General features: G+C 36.5%; 2 protein-coding genes and 1 pseudogene across 4 annotated transcripts; all 3 read right to left on the reverse strand.

The window, feature by feature from the left end:
• Nucleotides 1–5082: 5082 nt before the first annotated feature.
• On the reverse strand, nucleotides 5083–10441 carry LOC122070417 (tubby-like F-box protein 8). 3 transcript variants are annotated; one of them, XM_042634566.1, is made up of 7 exons: nucleotides 10256–10441; nucleotides 10043–10153; nucleotides 9610–9754; nucleotides 8395–8857; nucleotides 8179–8266; nucleotides 6656–6788; nucleotides 5083–6118 (listed from the first exon to the last, which is right to left on the reverse strand). In XM_042634566.1, exons 4-7 carry the CDS (start codon nucleotides 8740–8742, stop codon nucleotides 5377–5379), a joined length of 1311 nt encoding a protein of 436 aa, XP_042490500.1. In that variant the 5' UTR covers nucleotides 8743–8857; nucleotides 9610–9754; nucleotides 10043–10153; nucleotides 10256–10441; the 3' UTR covers nucleotides 5083–5376. The 3 variants fall into 3 exon arrangements, with proteins under 3 accessions (XP_042490500.1, XP_042490491.1, XP_042490509.1); XM_042634557.1 differs by lacking the exon at nucleotides 10043–10153; XM_042634575.1 differs by lacking the exons at nucleotides 9610–9754; nucleotides 10043–10153.
• Nucleotides 10442–20902: 10461 nt separating this feature from the next.
• On the reverse strand, nucleotides 20903–23677 carry LOC122093343 (annotated as a pseudogene).
• A 1580-nt stretch (nucleotides 23678–25257) lies between these two features.
• Nucleotides 25258–27292, reverse strand: LOC122061268 (WAT1-related protein At1g09380-like). The gene is made up of 5 exons (XM_042624489.1): nucleotides 27269–27292; nucleotides 26937–27186; nucleotides 26706–26864; nucleotides 26470–26621; nucleotides 25258–25683 (listed from the first exon to the last, which is right to left on the reverse strand). The coding sequence occupies exons 2-5, from the start codon at nucleotides 27183–27185 to the stop codon at nucleotides 25431–25433; spliced, it is 813 nt and encodes a 270-aa protein (XP_042480423.1). The 5' UTR covers nucleotide 27186; nucleotides 27269–27292; the 3' UTR covers nucleotides 25258–25430.
• Nucleotides 27293–27298: the final 6 nt, after the last annotated feature.

Raw genomic sequence — 27298 nt, forward strand, 5'->3', positions numbered from 1 at the left:
ACTTGTAATGGTTCACAAAAACATATTTTTAGAGATATAGTTTGTTTATCTGAATTTGACCAATACATAATGAAAATGTTTTATAAGATGATATATGTATATTTTATTGTTTGTAAACATAAGATGATATACAGAGCTCTATCACCTTATTTTTGGAGCTTCACTCTATGATAACGGAGGTAATTTTTTTGTTTCAAAGAGGTTAATGATCTAGTGGGATGGTTTAAAAGTTTGGCTTATACACCCTAAGCAAGAAAATGAGCTTACTTCGACGAGAACGCAAAACAAACAAGAAAATAACAGAAGTAAAATGAGATTTAAGAACACATACATCATCTAAATTAGCACCAGTAGCTCAATCTAAGGATGATCCTTGAAGAATTCACATTGTGAATCATAGACTGATAATCGGAATGATCCACAATTTTACAAAGACGAAGATTGCAAGCTAGAAGCAATGCATCATGAATCACCTCAGCCTCCATTGAAGAGGCAACAAATTTCAAGCTAAATTTACCCTTAGCAGCAAAGAAGTTTCCTTTGAACCATCATGGAGTAAAACACTACTTTTTTTTTGGTGGTGGGGTGGGGTAGAAAATGAGGTGTCTACACTCTGGAGCTTTAATTGGTGAAATGATTTTCAAAACTGATTCCGATGATGAAGACAAATGTTTGTCATTTAAAAACAAAATAGGAAATACTAAATGGTGATGCGAGAATAGCACAAATCAACCACTTATTCCACCATTGCCAAGGGAGCATCACATTTTACCTCTTGAAAACAGAAAATGAAATTTCTGCCAAAAAAAAAAAGTTGAAAATGTAAAACTCAAGGATAGAAATCCATGATCAAATAAAAACTAATATCACCCATAAATCTAATAGAAAGAAGAACTTAGGTACATGTTATCTTTAAAGTCATGAAACAACAACGATTCTTAAACATACCTGAGCAGACCGCGACCTTCGTTCGCAGAGAAACCCACTCCTACTCCTTCGGTTGCAGAGAGAGGGTTGTGAGAAGGGAGAGAGAGACCCTTATCGTAGAGATTGTAACCTGTTGCCTCGAATTAGTGAGAGGGGTGAGAGATATCTGCAGAGAATCTTTCAAGCTTGCAATGAGAGAGCTTCGTGAGTAGTACGAAACCTTCGCAGAGCAAACACGCGAGCTTCGTGAGCAGATTTTGCTACCTAGGGTTTTCTCCTCCCATAGCTCCTTTCAGATTCAAACCCAATGAGAGCGTCGGACAGAGAGACTAAGGGGGAGATTCATTCGTGAGCTTCAACCAATGGTACTTTTCACTTGTGAGCAAGAGAGATGCAGCGAGAGGGTTGAGAGAGAGAGAGAGATGCACATCAATGAGGGAAACCCAGCTTTTACATGTTCTGAAATTCAAATTTCAAAAATTATTCTAAACCTTACTGTTTGGGTGAACCCGTTCGAGTCATCCACACTTGTAAACCGGATGGTAGCTTCAACCAACCTTCTTAATCTTGACCGTTGGTGATGGACTGTCCACGTGTCGCGTTCTGCACCTAGCAAAACATGGAAAAACAGAGATTAGAACAACAGAGGATTTTTATCGACATTGTTAGGCCAGCAGCAGAGCTATATCGCATCCATACTTCTTTGTCCGAGTGGAGTTGTAGTAAAAGATGATAGTGATTTGCCAACAAACTAAAATGTAGGATTATTGAAGATAGGATTAAGACAAAAAAAAAACGTAGGAAGCACATCCATATTCCAATTACGAACATTAGGATAACCTAGTGGTGGTAGTTTCGGCTTGTGGAGCCGGCACCCAGGGGAGGAAGTCGTGGGATCGAACCCTGTCGTACGCATTGTGTGAGTGTGTGTGTGTGTTTTCTCATTTATTCTATACCCGCCCGTGGGTTGCCCAAATGGTTAGGGCGAACTCAGAATTGTGTGGATTAGGCGCACGGTCTTCGGTTCGATTCTCCATCTGTGCATATGCGATTTAAGTGGAGATTATGGCGGTGGGTTGCTGTGCTAGTCTCCCTAAGGATTAGTCGAGGTGCGCGTAAGCTGGTCTGGACACCTTGGTTAACAAAAAAAAAAAAGCATCCATATTCCAATCTTGTGACACGTTTTGTTTTGTTTTTTTTTTTTTCTTTTTCAAAGAAAAATTTAACATATATTACCAAAGAATGCAGTATTTACAAAAAGGACTTGAACACTACCACTCAAGTCGACTAACTGAGAAACAAAAGGTGTTTACGTAGATAACCGGTTATGGAAAATGAAGTATTTTATGGTTTGGTTCATTTTCCATAACCGGTTCTTTTGTTTTACTAAAATCACAAGATAAAATAACATGTACCCTAACATGTCATCTGATTTTATTTCTTTCTTACAAAAGACAACAAAGATTATTTATATTGATAAACTTAGAAAGACCAGCTCCAATACATTGACCCTTATTTAAAACCTTCCACTACCAGCCGGTTTCAATTTCAATGGTGAAATAGTTCATTTAAAATCGAAGCAAACAGAATTTACTCTAAATTGTATTAGTAATTTAAAGAACCAGTTGAGTTTCAAGGATAAAGACTTAAAGCATCACTTAAGTCATAAGCAAATTTGGGACAATATTTTTAACATTCATCCTTATGGAATACAAGTGACTAAATATACACAGTTGACTTTTAACTATATTTTCTTTTAATTCTTCGAGAAACAAGATGGTGAAGCTTCTAATTTTTCTTTCCGTGGATTGTGCATTGTATTGTATTCAGGTCGATCTGTATTAGTAGTTGGAGGCTCAATTCTATACTATCTATTAATTTTTTTTTTATTAATTTTTTTAAATCAATATTATTTATTTGTGAAATGTCTTTGTGGATGATAGGACCTAAACTGAATATTAAAGTGAACAGTTTTGAAAACATGTTATTATTATTATTATTTTTGATCGGAGGAGAAGAAAAAATATTAACTATCAAAATAAGCATCCAATAGGATATTAGGATCCATAATTGTTAATTTTGTATCAAAATTTTGGTTTAAATAAAAAATATACAGTTTCCAAAAAGTTGGGTATTGTGCTCCATGGTCATAAGTTAGTGCTATCGGCAGACATGCCATTCTCTAGTTTTCAAAAACATGTTCTTAGTCTCGATTCAATTTTGGTGTCTATTTTCTGTATCTTGAGCTAAACAATCAAAATCAAACCGACCGACACCCTTAAGCTGTATGCAACTGTCATATGTACATGCTAGTTGCAACCATATACTGTACAAATCCTTGTCTTTTCAGCCGTATCAAACCAGTTTGAATTGTTTTGCCCCTCCAAATACCATTTGAGTTTTTTAGACCATTTTTCCCTCTCCTGTTTTGTACCACCAATACAATATCTATCTGGTATAGATACTGGTCATAGGCATGGTTTGAGGTAGTCTTTCCAACATGAATGAAAGTACAATCAGACCAATCCGGATCAAAATTGGCAAAGACGAATACCGATTTCAGCCAATCCGAACCAATCCTTTTGCCTGGCCCAATTTATGTATCTACACATCGATTCCAAACCCGAGCCAGATCACGGTTAATAATATCGGTATGTGGTTCTGTATCCATCTCAATCAATACCGATACATATATATATATGCAGTATCAGACAGGATCCAACAGGTATCTGTATTGGTCGATACCCAATACCGATAGCTTAATCTGATAATTATAAGATGGAAGTCATTGAATTGGATTTAGGGTAATTTACAACACCACTCCATAGACAATGTCATTATTAGAGAGACACTCTCTGTAGAATATCAAATTATACTAAGACCCCTGCCATTTTGAAAACATGTTATTATTCTTGATTTGATTTTAGTTTCTTATTCTTGATTCACTTTTGGCGTATGTATTTTATATCTTGAACTGAACAATTGAAATTGAACCCTTGGGCTGTATGCAACTTTCATTAGTACATATTCTAGTTGCAAACATATACTGTGAATCGTAGTTGTTGCTGCAAATATTCTGCTCAAGGAGTTCCTACAACAAGCGGATGAGAAACTGGTCTGGAGTGGTGGCTTGGGAAAGGATGTTGAAGTTAGTAAAAGAAAAGAAATTGCAGAGCTTAGAGTGTTCTAAGTGTCCTACCGTCAATTATGCTCTTTATATATTGTTTGGCTTTATTGCCTAGTAATTGCTCAATTATTTTCCTTGCTGATCTGGACATGATTGCCAGTGGTGGATAGATGCTTGTCTTGACCGATGTGATTAGATCCTCTAATGGTTAATTTGACCATAGTTTTGCACGGATCTAATAACTATTCACCCTACTTTTGGGAGGATTTAATGACCGTGGTTAAATTTAGACAATTATAAATGTCATCATCCTTCGACTAACTATAGAATCTAGGTGATACGAGAGAGTTCACATAAGAAAATACAAAAACGACCTTAATCCATGCATTTAGAATCAATTTTTTCTCTTTTCATTTAATAGATTCTAAATTGACAGACCAGGGATGTACATTCTCGTACGTCACGTGATCTGGTGTTAAGTATTGGTGTTAAGTATTGGCAGCTTCTCCTGTGGTGCACCTGGTTGACATCCCTGGCTGATACAGTCAGTCTCGGGCGGAGCCGACTAGGAAGTTTTGGACCGACCAGAAGTATTAGAAGTTCATTTCGTCGGAGAGGCGATCTCATCGTACATCACGCACTGAGGACACTCGTCCCTCTCTGACAGGTCGACCATACTATGGTATATCCATTAGTCTTTTTGGCCGTTTCAAACCAAAATGGACTGTTTTGCCCCTCTAGATACCATACGTTTTTTAGACCATTTTGCCCTCCCCTGTTTTGGATCCTTCATTGTTTCCAAACCGTGCTTCCCACTCCACTCATTTTTCTACAGAAAAGTATATTCCGATACGGTGCTGAAACAATAATCACTTTTCTATAGATATCTGTACCCCTTTGTATAAATATTTGATCCTTCAGAGCCCAACAACCACATAAAATAACAATATCTTCTTTCTGTTGCAGAGATTCTCTGAAGTATAAATTAATATTCCAAGTGGAAGCATTCAAGTTGCTAACAACAGACAGGAGGAGACAAGGGAATTATTAATATATAGAAAAAGATGAATCAGATGAAGGGCCCATATATATGCTTTTGACTTTTAATGATGATGTGATGACAGTAAGACATGAGAACGATACCATGAAAACAAAAGCAAAGAACAAAAAAGAGTGACAATGAGGATTTCCTTCTAATGCCTGCAGTAGTTGTGCTGCAACACAGTTTTTCTTTAACTTTTAACAAAGCTTCTGGATATATTTATAGGAGAAGATGAACACCATTACGTGCTACTCTTTTTTTTAATCTTTTTTTCCTTCTATTATTCACATGCCAACTTGGTATCAAAGCTGCTCAAGCAGATTGCAAAGGCTTGAAATGCAGACAAGGGATAGCGATAATCCATGGTGAACATGTCCTTCCCCACCTTGCCAAATTGCAGGATGATCTTGTCATGATCTGATGATGCTGGCTGGGCTGGTGTTGGTGCACCAGGTGCAGCAGCTGCAGCTGCAGGAGCAGGAGCTGGAGCTGGCTGTGTCGCAGCAATCAGCTGGAAGTTCTTGACAGAGGCAACTGTTACCCGCCCGCGGAAGTTAAGGCACCAACATTGCAACTGTTCATGCCACCTTGGAGCCTTGTTTCGGAGAATCAATGGCCTCTCCTTGCTGTCTTCCTCGTTTTCATGGGATCCAACAATGTCCGAGAACCGAGCACTGCTGAACTCACCCGATTGATCAATGGATTTAGAGAAGGATATGCTCCCAAATGAGTCCTCAAGGGAACGAGGGAGTAGCTCTGGCTGGCCTGGTACGGTTCCACCGGCATCCAGGGCTGAGGCAGGGATTGAGTGCATGATGCAATGCATCCGGCGCGGGCCGCGTGTGCCTAGTACATTCAGCTCATAGGTAACCTGGGAAATGTTATAGCTCCCAGTTGGGACCTTCGGAGACACTTTCTTGGAGTAGAATCTCCGGCTTGACCTGCCTATTGGGGACACATGGGCACCGCTGTAGGGAGGCTGGGTGTCATAAATTATGAATTTTGTGCCAAGGAAATTTGACCTGAAACACAAAGCAGATTGCCAAATTAATTGCTTGTGAGATAAAGGAACTCCCCAGATATATAAACACAAATCTAGGAACTAGAAAAGGAAATAATACAATGCATCTATAAGGTGATGGGAGAAACCACTGACCACCCATAAGTATACCATGACAGCTTGGGACCAAAATCAAAGGATTCTCATTCCCAGAAATCATTATTATGGAGAATGAGAAACAATGGCAAACAATCCCAACAAGGTGTTGGGACCCTAGTCCCACACCAGCTACTAATTTTGCCTATAGCCCCCTTGCAGACCTGGGAGCCCCTCTACGTACCAGTTCGAACTTTTGGAATGGAAACTTTACAGAAGAACGTGTAATAAGATCAACATTAGGCAATGAAGACACATTAAGGTAGAGATGATGTGTGTTTTTATGCAAATAAAAAACTTCTTTATAATGGAAAAAAGAATCTAGACATCATAAAACCAAAGATGGCTCCCAATCACATCAAAGCTATGAAGCATTCAACTCTATAAGAAATCACTCAGTTACCTCAGCTTTCCAATATAAGTGCTGCTTGATCTTGATATATTATCAGCATCCATGGATATAACATATTCTGTGCAAGTAGTTCGCCGATTCCTCTTGGCAGAGAGAAGAAATTTTCCATTTTCAACAAGTAAAGCTGCAGAGGCAAAGCACAGAATCACATAAAATTCCCGAATGGGGCACACAGAAAAACGAGGGAGGAAAAAACAAAAAAAGAAAACCTGAAAGTATGAATGTTCTAATTATATATGGCCTAAACATGCATGCCGATCATTTTTTCCTTGGTTAATCAGTAATAATCCAAGATGACGAATTATGAAGAAAATGATTCTATCATCAGAACAACTACAGTATATTGCATACTGAAAATACATTTTAATACATTCAATAACTCCAATTTTCCCTTCATATAAAAGGTCAGAAAGATGAGAAGTTAATAATACATTTATAAGAATTTTACAGCACTTAAAAGACAGGTCAAGTAGTCCTGACACTTAGCTTAACATCAAGAATTCCTTTACTCGACAGAATATCATCGGCATGGCCACCTGAAAGGTCAAGATTTGGGGGCAGGGAATAGAGTAAGATGGTCCAGCCGTATGGATTTAAGACCATTAAAGCTCCGCTATATGTAATTATGTAGCAACTTGGAGGTGTTGAACTGGCAAGGTGGAACCAAAAATGACCAAAACCACTGCCAGTTGTGCAACAGGCATAGCCGAAGTGATATTCGAAGAGATTCCTATTCATAGCACAATCGGAGACTAAAGGTGTATGCTACAGACAGCTCCACATCAGTGTGTGCTAATCTCATGGGACCTCCAATGTGGGCTGAAGCTAAATTTGACAGAAAGGTTGCAAGCGAACTCACGTTGATAAGTTGATTTGGACTGGGCAGAATTTAAAGAGGCTGGACCGGTGCATTCTTGTTTGATTCATCTCATAGTAATGGAAAGTGACTCAGTTAATGTTTCACTTTTAACTATTCAGTTTGGGATCACATTCATTTCAGCATTGGGTTGCCTCAATTTGTAGTGGAGGAGAATTTACGTCCATCATTCTTTGCTTATGCATTAAAAATCCTCTCTGCGCCTTACTTACATTTTCTCGATCATTAAGAGAAAAAGGTCAAATACACCACAATTAAGCATTAAGAGGCAATTTACACTCTCCAAGGATGTTCCACCACCAGACTAACCAGACAGCGAGTTAGTGACACCTTCTAGCCTTTCCATGCATCTAATCAAAATTCAGGGACATTTTGAAATATTATCCTAGAAATGAAGAACAAATGGAGCACTATTTAAGGAAAGTTTAAAACAAGTTTGATCTAAAACACTATCAAATGACAGGTAACAACAATTGTCAAATATGAACCATCAAATATCAACTTGCAAAGATATGCAAAAACTGATTGAGTTCAAAAAGGAAAACAATCACCCCATAATCACAAGAAGAAGCCAGCTACATGTGAACTTCAGAAAATTGTAAAATGGTGCCAACCAAATGTCAAGAAAGAAGCTTACCAGGACTAAGGCACAGAAAAAGGTGGTAAGTTAAGTTGGCTTTGTCCCGCTTAATGAAGCATTGAATGGTTCCATCACGAGGCCCAGGCTGTAGAATGTCAGAACACAGGTTAAAATGTAACTTCCCCCCAATCATAAAAGTGTTTCTAAAATAAAACAGAAGCCCAATTGAAAACTATAATAGGTCAAAGCAATTTATGATGTAATTCCACCCACCTGTTTAAGGGAGACTGGAAAGGTGAGCTTGCCAGAGAACTCTGGGCTCTTAACAATTTCTTTGCACATCTCTCTCCATGACCTGCAAACCGCAGCACATGCGACGACATGCTTGCGCGATGGCCAGGTACTCTCACTGGCCTCCAACCTCTTAATCACATCACAGAGTAGTTCAGGAGGAAGACTAGCCCAACGACTGTTCTGGATTACCAGAGGCTGGTCTTGCAATTCATTAACCGAAACCTGAGACCTGCCCCTATGATGACCTGGAAGCCTGACCTCAAAACTCCGCCTGGATAAACTCCCAAAACCATCCCTTACATCACGGACTATGCTACGGAATGACATTTAATCGGCGAAAACAATATACAGGCCACACGCCAAGAAAAATTATATCCCTTGCAAGAGCTTGGCATAAATTTATCTTTCACTCACAACGTCTTTCAAACACCACACATTTTAACTGCAAATAGGCAAGAGTACCACAAAGCTTATCAACCAAGAAACAAGAGGAAGGGAAAGATGTGGGAAAAAAAAAACAAAGAAAAAGAGATACCCTGAAAAGTAAGCTTCAAATGGATATCAAAGTAGCCTAAAATACCAGTCTTCGGATTGAGACACTTCTTAAGTTCTCTAAATCTAATTTGGCAACCCAAATTGCTATTGAACCTACCCCACTCCCAAAACAGAAATTATCCTCTAATCAAAGCCTAAGAGAAGAAATAACATAAAATGACGAGAGAGAGAGAGAGAGAGAGAACTTGTATGCTATTTAACTAAAACATCAATAACGTATTCTAGCTTACAGAGAGTTAAAGGATCCCAAAACGGAAAAATGATTCAAACTTCACTAAAGAGACAAGAAAATCACTTGGAAGGCAAACGAGATTCACATAGAATGAATATATGCATACCAATATAAGCCCATATCCAAGATCACATAATAAAATGGAAAAACCCTATAAAATTGTTCCCCAAAATAGGGAAATTGTGTCAAAATTACAAAGTGAAGGATATAACGCTCACAACAAGGATAGTTATGAACCAAGTATTCGAATGTTTCTTTTCCTATTATGCCCCTAGATGGTAGGAACTGGGATTAGATCTTCATTGACTGATTCCATAAGCTGCAGGAAGCATACCCTAAGAGGAGGGTGTTCTTCTTGAAAAACTAACTTGAGAATGGTCCTGAAAAACTGGGGCATGAAGACTGACCTTCTATCAGACACAAACGAGTCAGGAGGCAAATTTTTTGCAAAAGCCAAAGTACCGCTCAACAACCGCTCAAAGCTCAGTAGCTTCAGACACGTTAGCCGACGCCCTCAGAGATATGCAAGATATATGTACAACTGTGGAAGATCTGCAAAGACAGAAATGAAACCCTTGAGACCAAACCCCCCCACCTCATCACAGAAAGCGGGTGAAAATGGAAAAAGCTAAAAGCCTCATAGCGGTTCTACAGCAGCAAAATCGAGTATTCTTCCAATATTAACTACCGAGGAAGAACAAACAAACAGAATTAAGTCTTTTCTCCACCATCTACGTTCAGGAACAAAGAAGAAGAAAACCATATAAAAAAAAAATGCTAGCTTTGTTTGACCTAAATCCTTAAAACAGTCTGAAGACCAAGAAAACCTCAGAGACTCACCATAGATGCAAATAACTTGCTACATATTTGCAGAAAAAACGGGAAAAAAATTGCAAAAACGCCGAAACCCTCGACAAGAAACTAGGAAGCTGAGAAATCTCCGAGAACAACCTCAAATTCCCACAAACACCAAAAATGAATAGAAAATGGTTCAAATTAGAGAAATCCTTTAATGATTCACCCTGGAACTAAAAGTAAGTAAGAGATCTATACCTCAAATCTTCCTAGAGAAAACTTTGAAAAAGCTGAGATCTTTACGCCAGAAACCAGACCATGAGAAAAATGATAAACTCAGAAACAATTTTAACTGCTCACTTCGCCTCTCCACAGTGATCAGATCCTTCGCTTTAAGACACGGTTTCTCTCTCTCTCTCTCTGTGGATCCCAAACTTCGTTAAATCCACTTGAGGAACTTCTGAATACCAAACACTACTTTTTTTTATATCTGATAATTGGATAAAAAAATATGAATATTACTTTTTTTATATATATTTTGATTCCACGTAGACATAATTATAAACCCCGTTCCAAGCAATTACCCCCTTTGACTGTTCCGTTCCGTTCCGTTACGGCGGAATTTGCAGAAGCGCCCTTTAAAAACTCAAAGGCTGCTTTGACTTTTTTTTATAACGCTAACACCATGGGCGCACGCTAGAAGAACCTTCGCAGAAACATACAAGGCGAGGCGCACGCTATCTGGTTTTGACTTGATCCAACGGTGGAAGATACCTTTGAAGAAATTAAGGGTTCTTGATTTTTCTTTGTCAGAAAGAAGAAGAAGGTGAGTTCACGTGAGGGAAATAATGAAGCCGGGCACGCTTTCATCATGAAACCTCATCTTTGTAATAAAATGACAGAAATGCCCACAATCGACATTCAAATTTACCGATAAGTGTATATATTCTTTTTTTTTTGCTTAGGTAAAACCGTAATTACATCCACGACGATGTCGGGTTTAGACCGGTTGTTTTGGTGTTCTTATCCGATTTTCAGCAGAGTATTGAGAAGTGTCAAATGACGAAATTAACTTCGAAAGTGACGTAGTAGCCATTACTGTTAAATGGTAACGGCAGTCTGTTTCATTAGAAAGAAGATGGTGAGAGCCTGAGAGGTGATGCGAGTGAAAGACACGTGGCACTGCTGCTCTTCTGTATATTTATTAATGTAAGTCCAGAGCCATTTTACGATCTAGGGAGAAATTTTTCTTATCGACCTTATCGACCTTTAGAATCCCACGTGTCCATAACAACTAAAACTATTCGTTGGATTTTTATTTTTAATAAAGTTTGGTAATGGTTCCCTTTCCATTTAATAAGAAATCTACCACATGGCAGATTCAAGGCACGCATTGGTGGGGCCCCATTTTAGATTGGACATTTCTGGTGCCACCACCCACTTTCTAATTGGTTCCATATTTTTTTTTTTTCTTTTTTCATAATACATGCGATTTTATTTAAGAAAAATTACATGATTATTCACTTTTGGATTTCTTTTACAAAATTACCAATAAAAAGTTTTGGTTAACAAAATAACTAAATTTGGATTTAGATTTACAAAATTACCCACCCAAAGTTTCAGTGAACAAAAATACCCAAAATCAGGTTTGGATTTACAAAACTAACCCAAAATAGTGAGTCATCATCTTCCACATATAATCATGTATTTTTTTAATACTGAAACTTTGAGTGGGTAGTTTTGTAAACCCAAATTTAATTTTAGGTATTTTTGTTAACTTAAATTTTAAGTGGGTAATTTTGTAAAGGAAAACCTAAGAGTATTCTTGTTAACTGAAACTTTTGGTGAATAATTTTGTAAAGGGAAACCCATAGGTGGGTAATCAAGTAATTTTCCCTTTTATTTAAAGATAAAAGTTTGTTGGTTCCGCTAAGGTAGCTTAAGGGTTTCTGGTGAGCAGCAACATAAGATCACTTAATATTGTTTTCATTTTTTTTTTATTTTTTTATTTTGTTTTTTTGTAGGTATATCTCTTGTTGTTTATTTAACATATTTTTATAATAATAAAAAAAAAACCTAATTTTTTTTATAAGTAATGTTTAAATCACTTATATATGGCATGTCAGTTGGAATCCAAATTTTGTAAACTGGTAAATCTTTATGTCCCGTGAATCCAATGTGTAGCGCTCCACTAAGAGATGTTTATCCATGCTAATCTATGAATAGAAATTTTCTTATTTTTATATAGGATGAAATTAAATTCTTTTTTTTTTTTTACAATTTTTTTTTTTTTTTTTTTTAACATTTTATCATAGTCTTTTTAAAATCCTTCTCTAGACATCCAATGGTTAGATATACCATATCAGTCTTTCGCATGATAAAACCATGTGTGTGCATTGAGGAAATTATCATATGTACAGTTATAGGAAAATCTTTTTGTAGATAAAATTGCTAATCAATGTGATAACTAAAGTGGCATAGAGTTTTACAATGAGATAAATAAGTCTACTACACATGTTTTTCTCCATCTGAAGTCATACAAAATCCATATTTTGACTACTATGACCCATGTAGCTTTTTTAAGGGTTCTAGTTATCGAAAGTAGGGTTTTGCTAACCTCACAAAAATGGTATCATAGGTTGTTAAATGTTAATGGTCCTACATGCCATAAAATATGGGAAGATCAAAAAAAAAATTACTTTTCTAAGATTTGATTGACCTGTGAGGCCTGTAGAGTTAATGGGGTTAACATTAAAAATTATTCTCTCTTTGTAGGAAAACAGAGAAAGAAAAATCTCTCTCTCTCTCTCTCTCTGCAATAAAAAGCTCAAATACCAATACTATATTGTTGGTAGTATTGTGAAGGAAAGGCTGGATAGTGTTTGTGATTTTTGTTTCAAATGTTAGGTAGTTGAAAATTTGATGGCAATGTCCAAGTATCTAGTTAGATAAGAATGGAATATTATTTGCAAAAAGGATGACTATTTTAATTCAATTTTGCGAATATTTTTCAAACATTATGTGAAGGGTTGATTGTTGGTTGTTAACAACACAGTGAATAACCTCTTCAATTTCTCTGACCCATTTACCTATTTTCTTCCTCAATTCATTTATCTTCTCTTAGGTCTCCATCCATACCTAGGGTTTTGCTTTCAATTAAACAATCAGACCCTTTACTGCTAGCTTGTCACCATTAGGTCTTTTTATTATAAATGTTTTGAGTCAAATTATTTGTCTTTTAAATTAATTCAATGACCTCGTCGGGTCAAACTATGTTTTCCAATTATACTTAAGACTCCTACCTCTCAACTTGAAAATGAAAAAACGTGGCCTTAAAAGGGTAATTGAAATATGCTCATTTGCTCAAAACTCAAAGATTAGAAAGGCTAAAAGTGGAAATGGATTTTAAACGTAGTTCATAAATTTTAGTAAAATTCTTGTTCAAGACCATATAAATTAAAATTTAAATATTTTTTCTTGTGGAGCTGTTGGGAAAAATAAATTTTAATTTCATTTTAGCTATATATATATATATATATATTCCAAAATATTGATCTATTAACCCATTATGATTTCATGCTTGTTTATATAAATAAGTATTATATATTGTATTAATTTGTTTAAAGATTTCTACATCATCATATAATTTATATTATTTAAGCAGAACCATCTCTTTCGTAAAAATATTTGATCTGATATTCAAATGGTCATAGTCTATGTAAGGGTATATGAAGCATCATGGCAGTATTTCTGATCCTAAATCAATGCTAGAGTATAATTTCCCTCTCATATGGTGTTCTTAATAATTTTCTCTCTCTTGATCATATGAGCCCTATGTAGATAATATCATTATCCGCAATGCTATTAAAGAGAGGTGCAGATTCCGTCCCCTCCCTCCCTCCCTCCCTTGCTTTGTCATGAATTTAAACTCCCTCCCGTGTTATTAATCACTAGTAAAAAAAAAAACTACCATTATTATTTCATCATTAAACAACATTTAATGGGCCACTAAAATCATCTACAAGAGGAGCATATCCATATCATTCATTACTCAATTTTATGATTTGAGAGCTGGCTCACAAAGATAATCTCCCTTGGTACTCATGATTTAAATACTTACTATATCAACTATGATCATCTCACAATGTAGGAATCTCTCTTGGGTAAACTTGAAAAGAGAAATTTCTCATCTACTACTACCTAGTGCTATCAGATCTGCATATTGGGGCCTTTAATTTGGGTCACATTTTTTTTTTTTTAATATTTATAATCAATGGGTTTTTTGTGCATGATTGTGATGGGTCATATTTGCTTTCTTTTTATTCTCATATCCTTCTCCCACGTGTGATTAACTATTTCTTGTGTTCTTGTTATTACATTATTTTTCTCTTTGTAGGTGAGATTGTAGCTAGGCAATGCCCCATCAAAAAAAAAAAAAAAAAACTGTTTATAAAACAACTCATCCCTTGAACAAATTATTCCATACTTGTGATTGTCAAGGATGCCTTGTGGTTGTGGGTGGCCGACTTGAGAGAGAGAGAGAGATTTATGGAACCAGGAAACACAAGGAAAAAGATGTTTTTGCTTACAATTACTTGAGCCTTTAAAAAAGTTAGAAGTTAGGCTTGTCTAGAATATTTGCATAAGTTTTCCATAACATAAGCAAATATAATATGTGAACAGATGGTCCCCATAAGGTGTAGTAGTTGATGTTGCTGCTGTGTAAAGTTGAAAAGTAGATTTCTATTTATAAGTTACAATCAATTTACAATTCTCATCCTTCTTCAGTATTGGTACTCATCATTTCTTAAGAAACTGAGTTACCTCACATACCTAATTCATGAGCTTTCTCTTGATTGATCCCATTGAATGCCACTCTATATACCTTTTAAAACTCTTGGTGGGTTCTCTCTCTTTTTCATTCTCTTACCTCTTTTCCATATATTTATCCTTACATTCATGATATATGAAAACCCATGTATCAGAATCCCAATCTCTATAGAATAACATATTTTAAGGCTATTATTATAGTCACTTAAAGCTCACTTTCATTCACTCATGAAGCATGAGAGGAATGCCCCCATCCAACCTCTCTCTCTCTCTCTCTTCCTGAACATAATATATATACATGTGTTTATTCTTGAATCAACCTGGCAATTGACCTGCCTGGTTTTCCCTCACTTGGGGTACTTTAGAATTGACCAATCCCAACTGCGTCTAATTGGGTGGCATTTTTTTGGCACTAAACCTACTCCGGAGCTTCCCTTTATAGTCTTCATCTCGAACTTTCTCCAAACAGGTGGTGTACCTTTCTTTTATTGATAGCAAAATGATCTTTGCATGGCCCATGAGGAAGTCTTCCCTTGACAGACCATGCACCTAGTTGTGCCACTTGTATTTTCAGACTTCTCAACTATTCTTTAACTATCTTAAATATTAATAAAATTTTCAAAAAATAATAGTCATTTAATGAAAGCCTATTAGGCCATCTCTATCCCCCCCCCCCACAACCCCCCACCCCAAAAAAAAAAAAAATCTTCTTGATCTACCATATGTTACATGCAAAAGACAATATGATAAGGTCAACTAATTAGTAAGTGAGCAAATTTAGAAAATCATTATTATTCTTCAATGTCTTCTCCTCTCCAAGTTTCTTACAGTATGGTATAGTGTTGTTGCAATCTAAGCCACAATTAAAATGTTCCAAAAGTAGATCGGAGAAGCATAGGTAATTTGATACATGTCTCTCAGTCAAAACACACACTTATGCAAATGCAGGCATATTCATGCCACTATCAATTAAGTCTTATTGGGAAGAACATGGAACATGTTTATATTAGGTTATTAAGTGTTGAAAATTATGTGTCAGAATATTAACAGATCAAATCTAAGTACTGCTTTTAAAGTAGGAAAATTTTCAGTTTATCACTTGCATGAATTTTTTGAATACTTATAACAGAAATTATTAGAAAAATTAATCGGTTGAATCGTGTCACTTGACATTGTTTTTAAGACCATAGATCCCCTAATGTTACAATCGGGAGTATTGTAAATCGACCTCTAAGATAAAACAACCCAATGACTCCCCTAGTAATTATGCACTCGTTTATTAGACTCTTTAGAGTGTTATAAAATTATGCTCAAACTGAAGACAAGCACTTATAAAAATAGACAGAAGCTTTTTCGCCCTCTTCTAATATATGCATCAAAAGTTTTCTCAAAAAATAAATGTAATATGTAATTCATATGGATTAGGATTCATAAAGGGTATTTTTTTTTCCCCCCTCTTTCGGTTTCGTTGAATTTGCTACTTAAAAAATAAGATTGAAAACAAAGGAGAAATGAACAATTTAAAAAGAAACTTCACAGAAATTTAAGGTAGTCAAGTTTTGGATAAAAGACTCACTTCAATATATGATGAGTTATATAATTAAGGTGGAATATAGACTTTGACATTTGAAAAATACAAAAGATTCTTCACATATATATTTTTGAGGATAATGCATCATATTCAAGAACATGGCATATGTCAACGCCTCTATGTGTCTATCTTTCTCTCTCTCCTCTCCTTATGAAATAACATCTCTACCCCTTATAGAGAGAGAAGAGAGATAGATCAAAAGAACGTTGACATAGGTCACTCTTGAACAAAAAACTCAGTCCCACATTTTTAATATCAAATAAATCAATAGTCTTATTGCCTAGGCCAAAAACCATGTATTCAAACTTGGTTATAATTTTAAATCCTTCAATTTAATAAGAATTTACAAGTAAAAATAAGCAAGAACAGTTTACAATGTACTAAGTTTTTTTTTTGATAGACTAGAATGTACTAATTAGTAGGCTTGACCTTCTAGTTACATGTCATAAAAAATTTATTATTTTTTAACTCTATCTTAATTCTTATTAAGTGATATTCTATGCCCAAACCTCATGTTTGACATTCAGATAAGAAGGTCAGGTGGGTTCATGGTGGCTGCTAATTAGGCTTCATGACATCAATGTTTCATGAGGACAAGGGGAAAAGTTTTCTTGAGTGCTCGGTAGTGAAATTCATGTTTCTTGGCTCACCCAACATCTTAATTTCTTATTGAATTCACATCATCTTAGTAGTAATTTTTTTTTTTTAATAAAAAAATGAAAAATAAAAAAATAGTAATATGTTGTTTCAATTCATGGGGATAAAATAAATTCTCAATGCATGACACTTCTTTTGGAATTTAGGCTTTGAAACCTAAGAGAGAGAAATTGAAAATTTTATGCAAGAGAGAGAAAGCTATCTAGCCGTGTGAACTTGTGTCAGCATGAGAATCCATAAGAACATGTGGTGATGCATACAATAAAGGAGGTACAATGGTAATTTCATTGCCCATATATTTGAGCACAGGATTGCATGATCAGATAATATTTTTTCTCCATTAACTAAATAAAATTATTTATGAAGTAAAGTCAAGAACTACCGGTCCCAAGTCTCACTAGTCTAGGGGTGTCAATTTTGAGCTCCACGAATTGGTTGGAATAATCAAAATTGATTGATTCGGTCGAACCAACCAGATCAACCAATTCAATCCACTAGTTTCTGTTTTGAGCGTTAAAAGAAAAAATAGAAACCAAAATGAACCAGTTCAACCAAAATAAAAAAGAAAAATAATACTAAAATAAATAAAAAAATCATTTTCAACATTTATAGTGTATATATATTAAAGTCGAACCCAAAGCATTAAGAACTTGTCATACCAATCCCATGCCAATCCGATAAAAGACCAAACTGAGTCGGACCAGAACTAAAACCGACTGAAATCAAACTTCAGGTTAGCGGTTTGGTTTTGATTTGACCATCACCAGGTCCCAGCTGGAAAACAATTCAAATCCTACCCAAACTGAGCGGAACTGACCAATTAAGGCCCCTACCCATCTCTTACTTAGGTTGTCCTCTCGTTAGTCCAGACCAGAGTTATCAATTCGGTCGAATAATTCGCGAATTATTCGGCCGAACCAAATTTTAAAGAATTTTATCAAAAATTCGGACCGAATCCGAATTAAAAATAAAATTCTTTAAAATTTGTGGCTTTTTCAAAACTGAATATAAATCACGAATAATTCGGACCGAATCCGAATTAAACCAAATTATTCGGTTTATTTAAACATTATTAAAAAAAAAAAAAAACCAAAAAAAAAAAAAACAATAAAAAACAATTAAAAAAAAAAAAAAACCCAATAAGCTTTTTTGACCGAATCCTTCAATTAATCATCCGAATTATTCCGAATAATTCCCGAATCCGAATTTGTTAACTATGGTCCAGACTCCAGAACATGGTTTTATCATATCGTTCATATTACATCGGTGTCGGCTGTGACCGATCCTTGATCCTCAATCGATCTGAATTGATTACCCATATTGTTTCAGGAGTAAAATGATCAAAAAAAAAAAAAAAAAAAAAAAACTTATTTTTTTTTAAATGCAAGGGGCAAAAGTGACTGATAACCACTGATCCTCTCTGATATTGTTTTGAATTGGATCGGTGTCAATAGAAACCGATAATAAGAACTAAATCCATGTTTCAGTCTACAATCCATCTCTCTCCCCCTTTACCTCACATGGTCATAGAAAAGAGAATTCAAGAATTAAGCTGGATCTCTACTGAATCTCACCCCCACCAAATTGAATAGGAAAACTCAGATCTAGCTCCACTTCATAGGGCCCAAGAACTAGAGAGAGTAATCACATGATGGTCCTTGGGCTCTATAGATAGGAATTCTATCCGGAAAACTCACTCTTTATATCCTCTTTTGGAATCTCTTCTATTATAAGAAAGAGGTAAACTAAAAGCATAACGCGCAGGCTAATTGAGTTGTTAAGTTGGTTGAGTTGTTAAGTTGATTAAGCATCTGTCTCATCATAACATGCTTGACCTCTTATCTGATGTTCAAAGGAGGAAAATACGGTTATATAAACTTAAATGGCATGGAATGAAGAGTCAACCACAAGATTTTCTTGATCTCACGCTAGAGACTGCCACCATTGAACTACAAAAACTCAATCCTAGATAAAACGATTCAAAAAATCAAAATATGTATTTTGATTTATATTGTATTATTGGTTGAGACTCATACACATCTAATATCCTACAAGCGGGGAAGCCTTTTTTTTTTTTGTTTTTTAAATCGTAGAGGGGAAGAAGGTCACTAATGCTTGGAAACAGCTGACAACGGCTTTAGCCAAAATTTTCAAACTCAAAAAGCATTAGGAATCACCAAACGTTGACTCATTCTCTTGGCTTATCCGCCAAGGGTTTTGTTTGGTTAATGTCTGGTAGTATCTAATAATTGTTATTTAAAAATAGAAAGAAATATGGCACTTTTTTTTGTTTCTAATATATAGAAAATAAACACTTAGCTTTTTTACATTCAACGCTTAAATTAAAGTGAATCTGAAATAATAGTTTCTATACCAACCCAAAAAAAAAAAAAGAAATAATAGTTTCTATGGTAAAGGTTCCTCATAGCATTTTGTCTCATTGAAGTATGATACTTTTTTTTTCCAAGCATAAATGAATCTCTCCCTCTCTCTCTCTCTCTCTCTCTCTCTCTCTCTCTCTCTCTCTCTCTCTCTCTCTCTCTCTCTCTCTTTAACATTTTCTCTAACCTTTCTGAACTTATGGGTGTTCTTATGAAAAATCTGATTGATTGATGTGGGGTGCGAGATATTCTCTTACATTGGCAGCATTGGAAACCCTTGCCCTTTTTCAAGAGACCATGTTTTGACGAAATTGAGTCGATCAGCTCAGGATGATCCTAACCAATCTAGTTTGGAACACTTCTATGTGAAAGCTAGGGTTTAGGGGTTTTTTCCTATCGATTCTAATCCAATAGGAATTTGCTGGGATAGATCTGGATTAGACTACCTCTATACGAAAACTAGGGTTTATGGGTGTTTTCTATCAATTGTGATTCGATCATAATCAGATAAGACCAATCTGGGTTGGACCACTTTTGTATGAAAACTAGGGTTTAGTGTTTTTCCTATTGATTCTGATCGTCTTTAACAACTGCCTAGACCATGGGACTACTTTGTTGGCTAGATGTAGTGATCCATGGGTTGTTGTAGCACGTCTATTTGTAGATTCCTCACTTTACCACTGCCATTTCTCAGACCGATTCAATCATGATTTCCAAGTTTTAAACAGGAGGCTTGGGGGACCGGTTGGTTAATTATATTAGGTACCTTAGGTGCCTGAGTAGTGAGCTCAAGTACACGTCATCAAGCACAGCAATAGGAAGACATGCTTGTGCAAGCATATTCAGCATTATGTGTAGCGACCTTTTTACAACCGTTGTATCTAGGCATAGGTACACAATAGTGGGTAGCATTCTCTCTTTCTTTAAAATATTTAATATAAATCATAAATAAATATATATATATATATATATTGTATACCAAGCTGGTGCTGGGCTTCCAGCTCCTCATTGGGCCATTCACTGGACTCATCTCAGGTCTATAGAGTTGCCCAAACACTGGCCACTGGTATGTAAACAACCAGTATTTGAAGGTTCATCAAACAAAAACCAGAACTTTTTCTTCCTTTTTTTTTTTGGAGAAAAAAAAATGTGGTAATTACCCAGAAGGCCGGAACAGTACCGATTACTTTTGCTTTTGTTTTTCAGAAAAGTATATTTCTTTATTGTTTTACTTCTGAAACGATATGGAATCAATCTGGTTAGATGTTGATACGGGATTAATACTTGAAACCATGGGAGATAGTAGATTTGGAATTATTTTCTCTGTTTTCTTTTAATACATTTCAAATTCACAGGTCAGGAAGTGCGAGATTGTTCTCGTACATGAATCTGTTCCGGATTCAGGTGAAAGTAATCAAGAGAAATCTCTTTTATTCATTTAACAAACTTGTGTGTTTTATTACGGGGCTGATCAGCACAGATTAAATTCGCCCAACATCTAACTCTGTGATGAATTCCATCTACATGTATGTATCAGCCCGTACAAGAACCTAATCCACACTCGTATATACTCCTCAAAGATCAAGCAAGGAAAGAAAGAAACGAGCCCAAGCGACCACGCCCCTTGTTTCGTTGCCTTGGTTCAGCTGGAAACTTTTAAAGGAAAAAAATGAAAAGAAGAAGGAAGTAGTACAACTCATCTCCATCAAAGGATTAAGAAAAGGAAAAGGTTTAAAACTGGGCGCTCATCTCGCTATCGCCGTCCACCACCGTGGACAGGAAGGTGGAGGTGTCTGAATTGCGAGCGGAGCAATTGGCACGAACATCTCCCTGGGTTCCCGTCAAGACGTTAAGCTGTCCCATCTTGATCATGGCGAAGACGAACTTCTCGAAGAATAAAGTCTGGTTGAGAGCGAAGCTGGTGACGATGGGCTTGGTCCTACCGTCCATGTAGAGGTCTTGGTCGGAGGTGAAGAGTCCTTGTCGGTTCATGAGATCGATGTAGTACTTATTGTCGAACAGGTCTGGGGTTCGGGTATCCAAGACGGTGGTGGCATTGGTATCGGATGTTGGGCAGGTACTCTTGTGGTTGTTGGCGAAGGTTTTGTCCATAGTTGTGTCTTGGGTAGGGTAGAGTCGGTCGGTGAAGGAAGAGCAGTGGCTGAGTCCAATTGTGTGGCCACCTGAGAGAGCCACCACATCGGTGGCGTCCAATTTCTTGGTGGCTAGTGACGTGAGGAGTGTGGTGGTGTTGCTGCTGCCCGCTGGCAGGTTTGCTAAAGTTGTTTCTCTTGTCGCGAAGCTCAGACTGTCTCGCCTTCCTAAGGGTACTTCGTATTTGGGTCCTCTGGAGTCTGGACTGCACACCCAAAATGAGAACGTAAAAAGGTGAAAAAAAACCATTATACAACGATTTACATGGTTCAACAAGATTATTTACTTCCTCATCTTGAGATGAAAATCTTTTTTTTTTTATGAGATCATGAGATGAAAATCTGTACAAGTAATTTGCCGAAATACCCACTCTAAAAAATTCGGGAAATTTCACCCTGAACCCCGCCATTTGCCTATTGGGCCTTGACAAAGAAAATGCACAAGATGGGTTCATTCCTCTAGGCTTAAAGGTTTAAGCCCATTGCCTCTTGCTGGCCCTTCGTAATTAATCTACTTGTGTAAACATTGGAATACAAGACATTGTACATCAATAAAAGAAAAAAAAAAGAAAGTAGCATAGTGAGTGTAAGGATGTGAATTTGAAATCGAAATCGAAATCGTTTACTAAAATCAAACCGAATCATTTACATCGAAATCGCAAAACTGTTTAGTAAATGGTTCGGTTCTAGTTTCAAGTTTCAGGTCGATTAGCTAAACGGTTCGAAATTGAACCGAGCAATTTAACCCATTGGTTTCAAAACTAATTGAAACCGTGAAAATCAAACCGTTTAAGCCATCAAAACCGATCCAATTAACCCGTTTAACGATTAAATAAGGTAGGGGCAGAATCGAAATATCATTTCCAAAGATATAAAAACCCTAAAGTAAAAACGATTGGGATTTTGAAGCTTTGGTATGCTTGCGTGATTGGATGTACGAGATAATATTTTTTCTTCTAACCTCGTATGAAATTCTTTGAATATTAGTTTCATATCCTAAGCAATTGTTTTCTTCCTTTATATGGTTGAGGCGGATGAAGAAGAATTATTTGAACCCTTAAAAGATGTGTTTTCAGGGCCTTCTACTCGTACTTTAACATCATCCACCACCACTATGGTGTTCATTAGTATTTAGTAGTTTTGTTTGCATTTCACTATCTCAATGTAATAATTTCTTTTACTTAGTTGTTTGGTTGTTTTAACAAAACATAATGGTTTGCATTTCACATTCTCAAGATTGAATTGTTTATCACTAAAAGCAAATTTTAGTAACCATGCGAATAAACTAGCAAACCAATTGCAAAATGTTTAGAAACCGTATGAAATAAATCAAAATCGAAACTGTTTAAAATCATGAAATCGAAATCGTTTAAAAACCGTGGAACCAAAACCATTTACTAAATGGTTGCGGTTTCAGAAAGTGCAACTATTTAGTAAATGGTACAATTTTGATTTTAACCAAATGAATATGAATCAAACCGAACCGCCCCATTTAAGTTGAACCGAATCAATTAACACCCTTAAGTGAGTGTGACGTGTGTAGTTTACCAAGAAAACGGAGTCACGGGCTGCAAGAGCAACGGTGTCCGCACAGGAGACCACTTGGCCGCACTGACTGTGGACGAGGGCGCGGAGGTCATTGATGATCTGAAATGCCTCAGCCCTGAGGCTTAAGTCTGGGGGCGCCGCCTGCTCGCTCGGACTACTAGCTGATCCATCCAGCAAAACCGAACCATCACATCCCTGCAGTTACAGTTGCACCCACATGACCGAGTGGCTACTTCATTTACTACAAATGCAAGATCATAATAAGCTCATAAGAAAGCTAACCTGAACAAAGCAGTCATGGAAGTGAAGACGGAGGAGCCCTGCAGCTTGGCCAATATCCTTGTTGAAAATTTTCTTGAGATGGGATCTCACGATGCTCTCAACTTTAGGGCAGTTAAGACTTACAGTAAGTCCATGAGAGAGCCTTCACCAAAGAAGGGGTAGATTCTGCCTCAGAGACACCAGAATAGATAGCCAATACAAGGGAAGAAGAAATCAAGAGCACAGAGATAATGAAAAGAGGAAACCATTATTGATTGCTCTGTTCTTTCACACAGGTAGTAATGAAAGTCAGTTATATAGGCAGAGAGAGAGAGACTCGAGATCGTGGCCAGCAAAATCTGGGAAAGTGAGTCCTCGTCCATGGATCCATCACCTTATCTTTCTTTTTTCTTGTAAGACCATCACCCTATCTTCATACTCGCTAGCTCCATTATTGCATAATTTTATCATTTTGAAAGGGATTGTCCTAGATCCTGAACCTTTTGCGAGGAGAAGTTCTTACAAAATAAGTGGAATCAAACCACTTAACCTCTCTCTTCTTTTAATTATTTTTTATTTTAATGGAGTACAACTGTGGTTCAAATACAAACCATTCTTGTATAAGGACCTGATCCTCACTCCTTTCATGTCTACTTTCCAATTCATCCTCTTCAGTACTGACTCATACTTGAACTTTCACAGGAATTCCCGAGTTTCAAGCAGCCCACATGCTTATTTCACATTATTTGAATCCTTGTGATTATATGCAACTTTGTTTGGTTGAAACATTAAGAAATATTAAAGTGAGAGACGACAAGAAGGCACAAGAACCCTAACAATTAGTAATTGAGTAGTATCATTCCTCAAATTTGATCTGCAACTCAATCATTTCTCTTTACGCTGATAAAATCATAAAGGGAAAATTACGCCCCCTCTCTTATAGTTTGTTAAAATTGCATGTGGGTCTAAGGGTTCGAAATTACATCATTATGTTCTTCACTTAAATCATAGATGTACATATGAAGAATCGAACTTGGGATGTTGTATTTATCCAAATAATCCCCAATTTTCCCTAACCATCTAAGCAATCCACGGATGGATCTGGTCTCTAGTTTGAAACCCATTGCGCTTGAAGGAGGCTCTTGAGCTTAAACCTGAGGCTGGCTTCTGGGTTGGGTTAGGGTTTAGATTTACTATCTATCTCTATGACCTAAGTTGGGACTTTGGATCATTCTTACAATACAGATTGGGTTAATTTTCCATTACAATTAGGCCCCGATTGACACTCCCACATAATGAAGATACCTAAGAGAGGCTCCTAGCTGCCAACCGCTAAAAATTGGCCCATTGGACAGATTTCAGTTCTGGTCATTTTGGAATGGCCAATTTTAGGGTTTTTGAGAACGGACTGTTGCGTTTTTAGATTTGAGGGCCAATTCTAGAATTTCTTAGACTGATTCTAGCCATTTTGACAATGACCCAGTTTAGTGTTTTTGGAATCGAGCCACTGAGTTTTCAAATTTGAGGGCCAATTCTAAGGTGCCCAATTCTGAGTGTAAAATCATTTATCCCAACTCCCTGTGAGGAAGAAAAATTGACTAAAAGTTTAGCTCTTTCAGTTCCATTAAATCTGTTTTCAGAGGAAGTTTAGAAATCTTGAATTGTTTATCAGGTTATGGAATTTCACTTGGACTATAAAATTTTTGTAATTAATACAATGGATTTAATTAAAGCCTTAGGATTAGGCCCTTAATTGCTCCATTGTAATACTCAACCATTATTTAGAAAAATTTTGTTAAGCAAACATGGCTTCTGAGATTACAATAGAAGTACATAAGATTCCAAGGTTTCCAAGGTAACCCACTAGCATACCTATTCTGAAGTTGCTACACTTGCCAAAATGTGATACCGAATTGATTAACTCATAAACATCTACCAATGCTCCATGGCACCATCTTACTCCTCTTCGTCTTCATCGCTTGCTGTTACTATTATTGTTGTTGCTATAAAAGTTACAATGGTGTTGATGCTAAGGGTATAGTGGCCGATTTAGGAGGAGCAGTTGATAACAAGTTATTGTTGTTGTTGTTGGCATCAGTACTAGCGAGTGAAGAAGAGGCTTTGATAGTGACAACCACTTCGATACGCTCTCCATCTCTAGAGCTCTTAGATGGCTTGAGCTGAGGCGTCATCCTCTTCGCCTCCTTCCCTTTCCCCCACAACACCGAATATAACCCCACCACTATTAGTGCTGCTCCTACCAAACTGTAAACATTTTTATAAATAGAATCAGCATCATTGAACTTGAATATTCAAGAAAAAATAAATTGAAAACATCAATTAAGAAGAGAAAAAAAGACACATGAACTTATCATTAATTTTTTTTTTTTCCCACTCAAAAGAGAGTTTTCTATCACCCATGGCAAAGGAAGAATCCTTCATCATGATCAATGTTAACTTCAAATCGGCTTAAGAATTTAATCATTTGGTCAGTACAAACAAAGAAAAACAATGGCACCGATTGACAACGTTCCATTTCTACGTTTTTTTGTTCACAAAATTTGAGAAATAACTTAAAAGGCGTTTGATAAAGTTGTTCCATTTCACCCGTTTCCAGAAATATAAAATCAAAATTTATGTCTGTTTATAATTCTAGAAACGATTTTGACGAAATAAGTCCGACTTGTTTAGTCGTTTCTAGAAACAAATTTGAAAGAAAAAAAAAATTGTTGTGCCCCCATAAATCTCTTAACTATTTAAACTAAAAAAGAGACAATCGAATCCTCTCTCCCTTTTGGGCATCCAATGATACTATTGGGTTTTTAGGTAACATTATGTCTGCAATAAAAAAACGTTTCAAGAAACAGGTTTATCAAACAACCAAAAACCCGTTTTTATTTTCAAAAACGTAAAATCAGAAACAACAGAAACATTAACAAACGGTGCCAGTCCTTTACATTGTTATTATGTACTTTTCTTATTTTTTCCTTTTGAATTGATTTTTACAAACCAAACACACCCTAATTAAGGTAGAGTCCAAAAAGTTTTTACCTTCCAATATGTAGCTTCTCTCCGAGGAACAAAGAACCCATGATTGCCACCATCAAAAGCATCAAAGGGCTGAATACTGATACAAACAATGGACCTCTTGCCTTTACACCCCAAGCTATCAATGCAAACATCAATCCTGAGGCTAGTATTCCCTACACCACGACAACACAGTACCCATTAAGCTTAAAAAAATAAAATAAAATAAAAAAATCCTTCATCCAATCAGAATCACATACTGCGTAAGCTGCAGACAAAAGCCTGATATTCCATCCAAGCTTCCACTCCTCCCACTTATGATCAACACACATAACGAATATGACACTTTGTATTGACCCCATCAAACACATCAGAGCCGTGCTTGATAGGGGACAAGGGTACGATTGGCTCATCTTAGCCTACAAAATCAACGGCATCAAAGCAAGGAAAATTTCAAATACTTAGCTTGACATGTTGTTGCAAAATCATACCTGAACAATTAACCAGAGTGAATAACACAAACAACAACAAAGGGCTAAGATTAACCCCAATGCTCTATTACTAGCTTGTGGTGGTTTGGTTGTTCCATGCCCAAATCCACGTGTGAGGTCAATATTCGTTGTCCAAAAGATGACCTCAGGTCCTTTATAGAATGTCAGTACCATTGCCCCTCCTATACAAATGGACGTCCCAACCAGCTTTGCTTTCCCAGCAGCCGTCTGAATCCCCAATCTCTCCATCCTTTGATCAGTCAAACTCAACAATGGTCATGATCGATCCATCACATCATAATAGAAATATACAAGAAAAATCCAAAATTTACCTTAGTAGCACAGCTAAGATGAAGGTTATT

This window comes from Macadamia integrifolia, chromosome 2 (assembly GCF_013358625.1).
Source record: "Macadamia integrifolia cultivar HAES 741 chromosome 2, SCU_Mint_v3, whole genome shotgun sequence".
Classification (NCBI taxonomy): domain Eukaryota; kingdom Viridiplantae; phylum Streptophyta; class Magnoliopsida; order Proteales; family Proteaceae; genus Macadamia; species Macadamia integrifolia.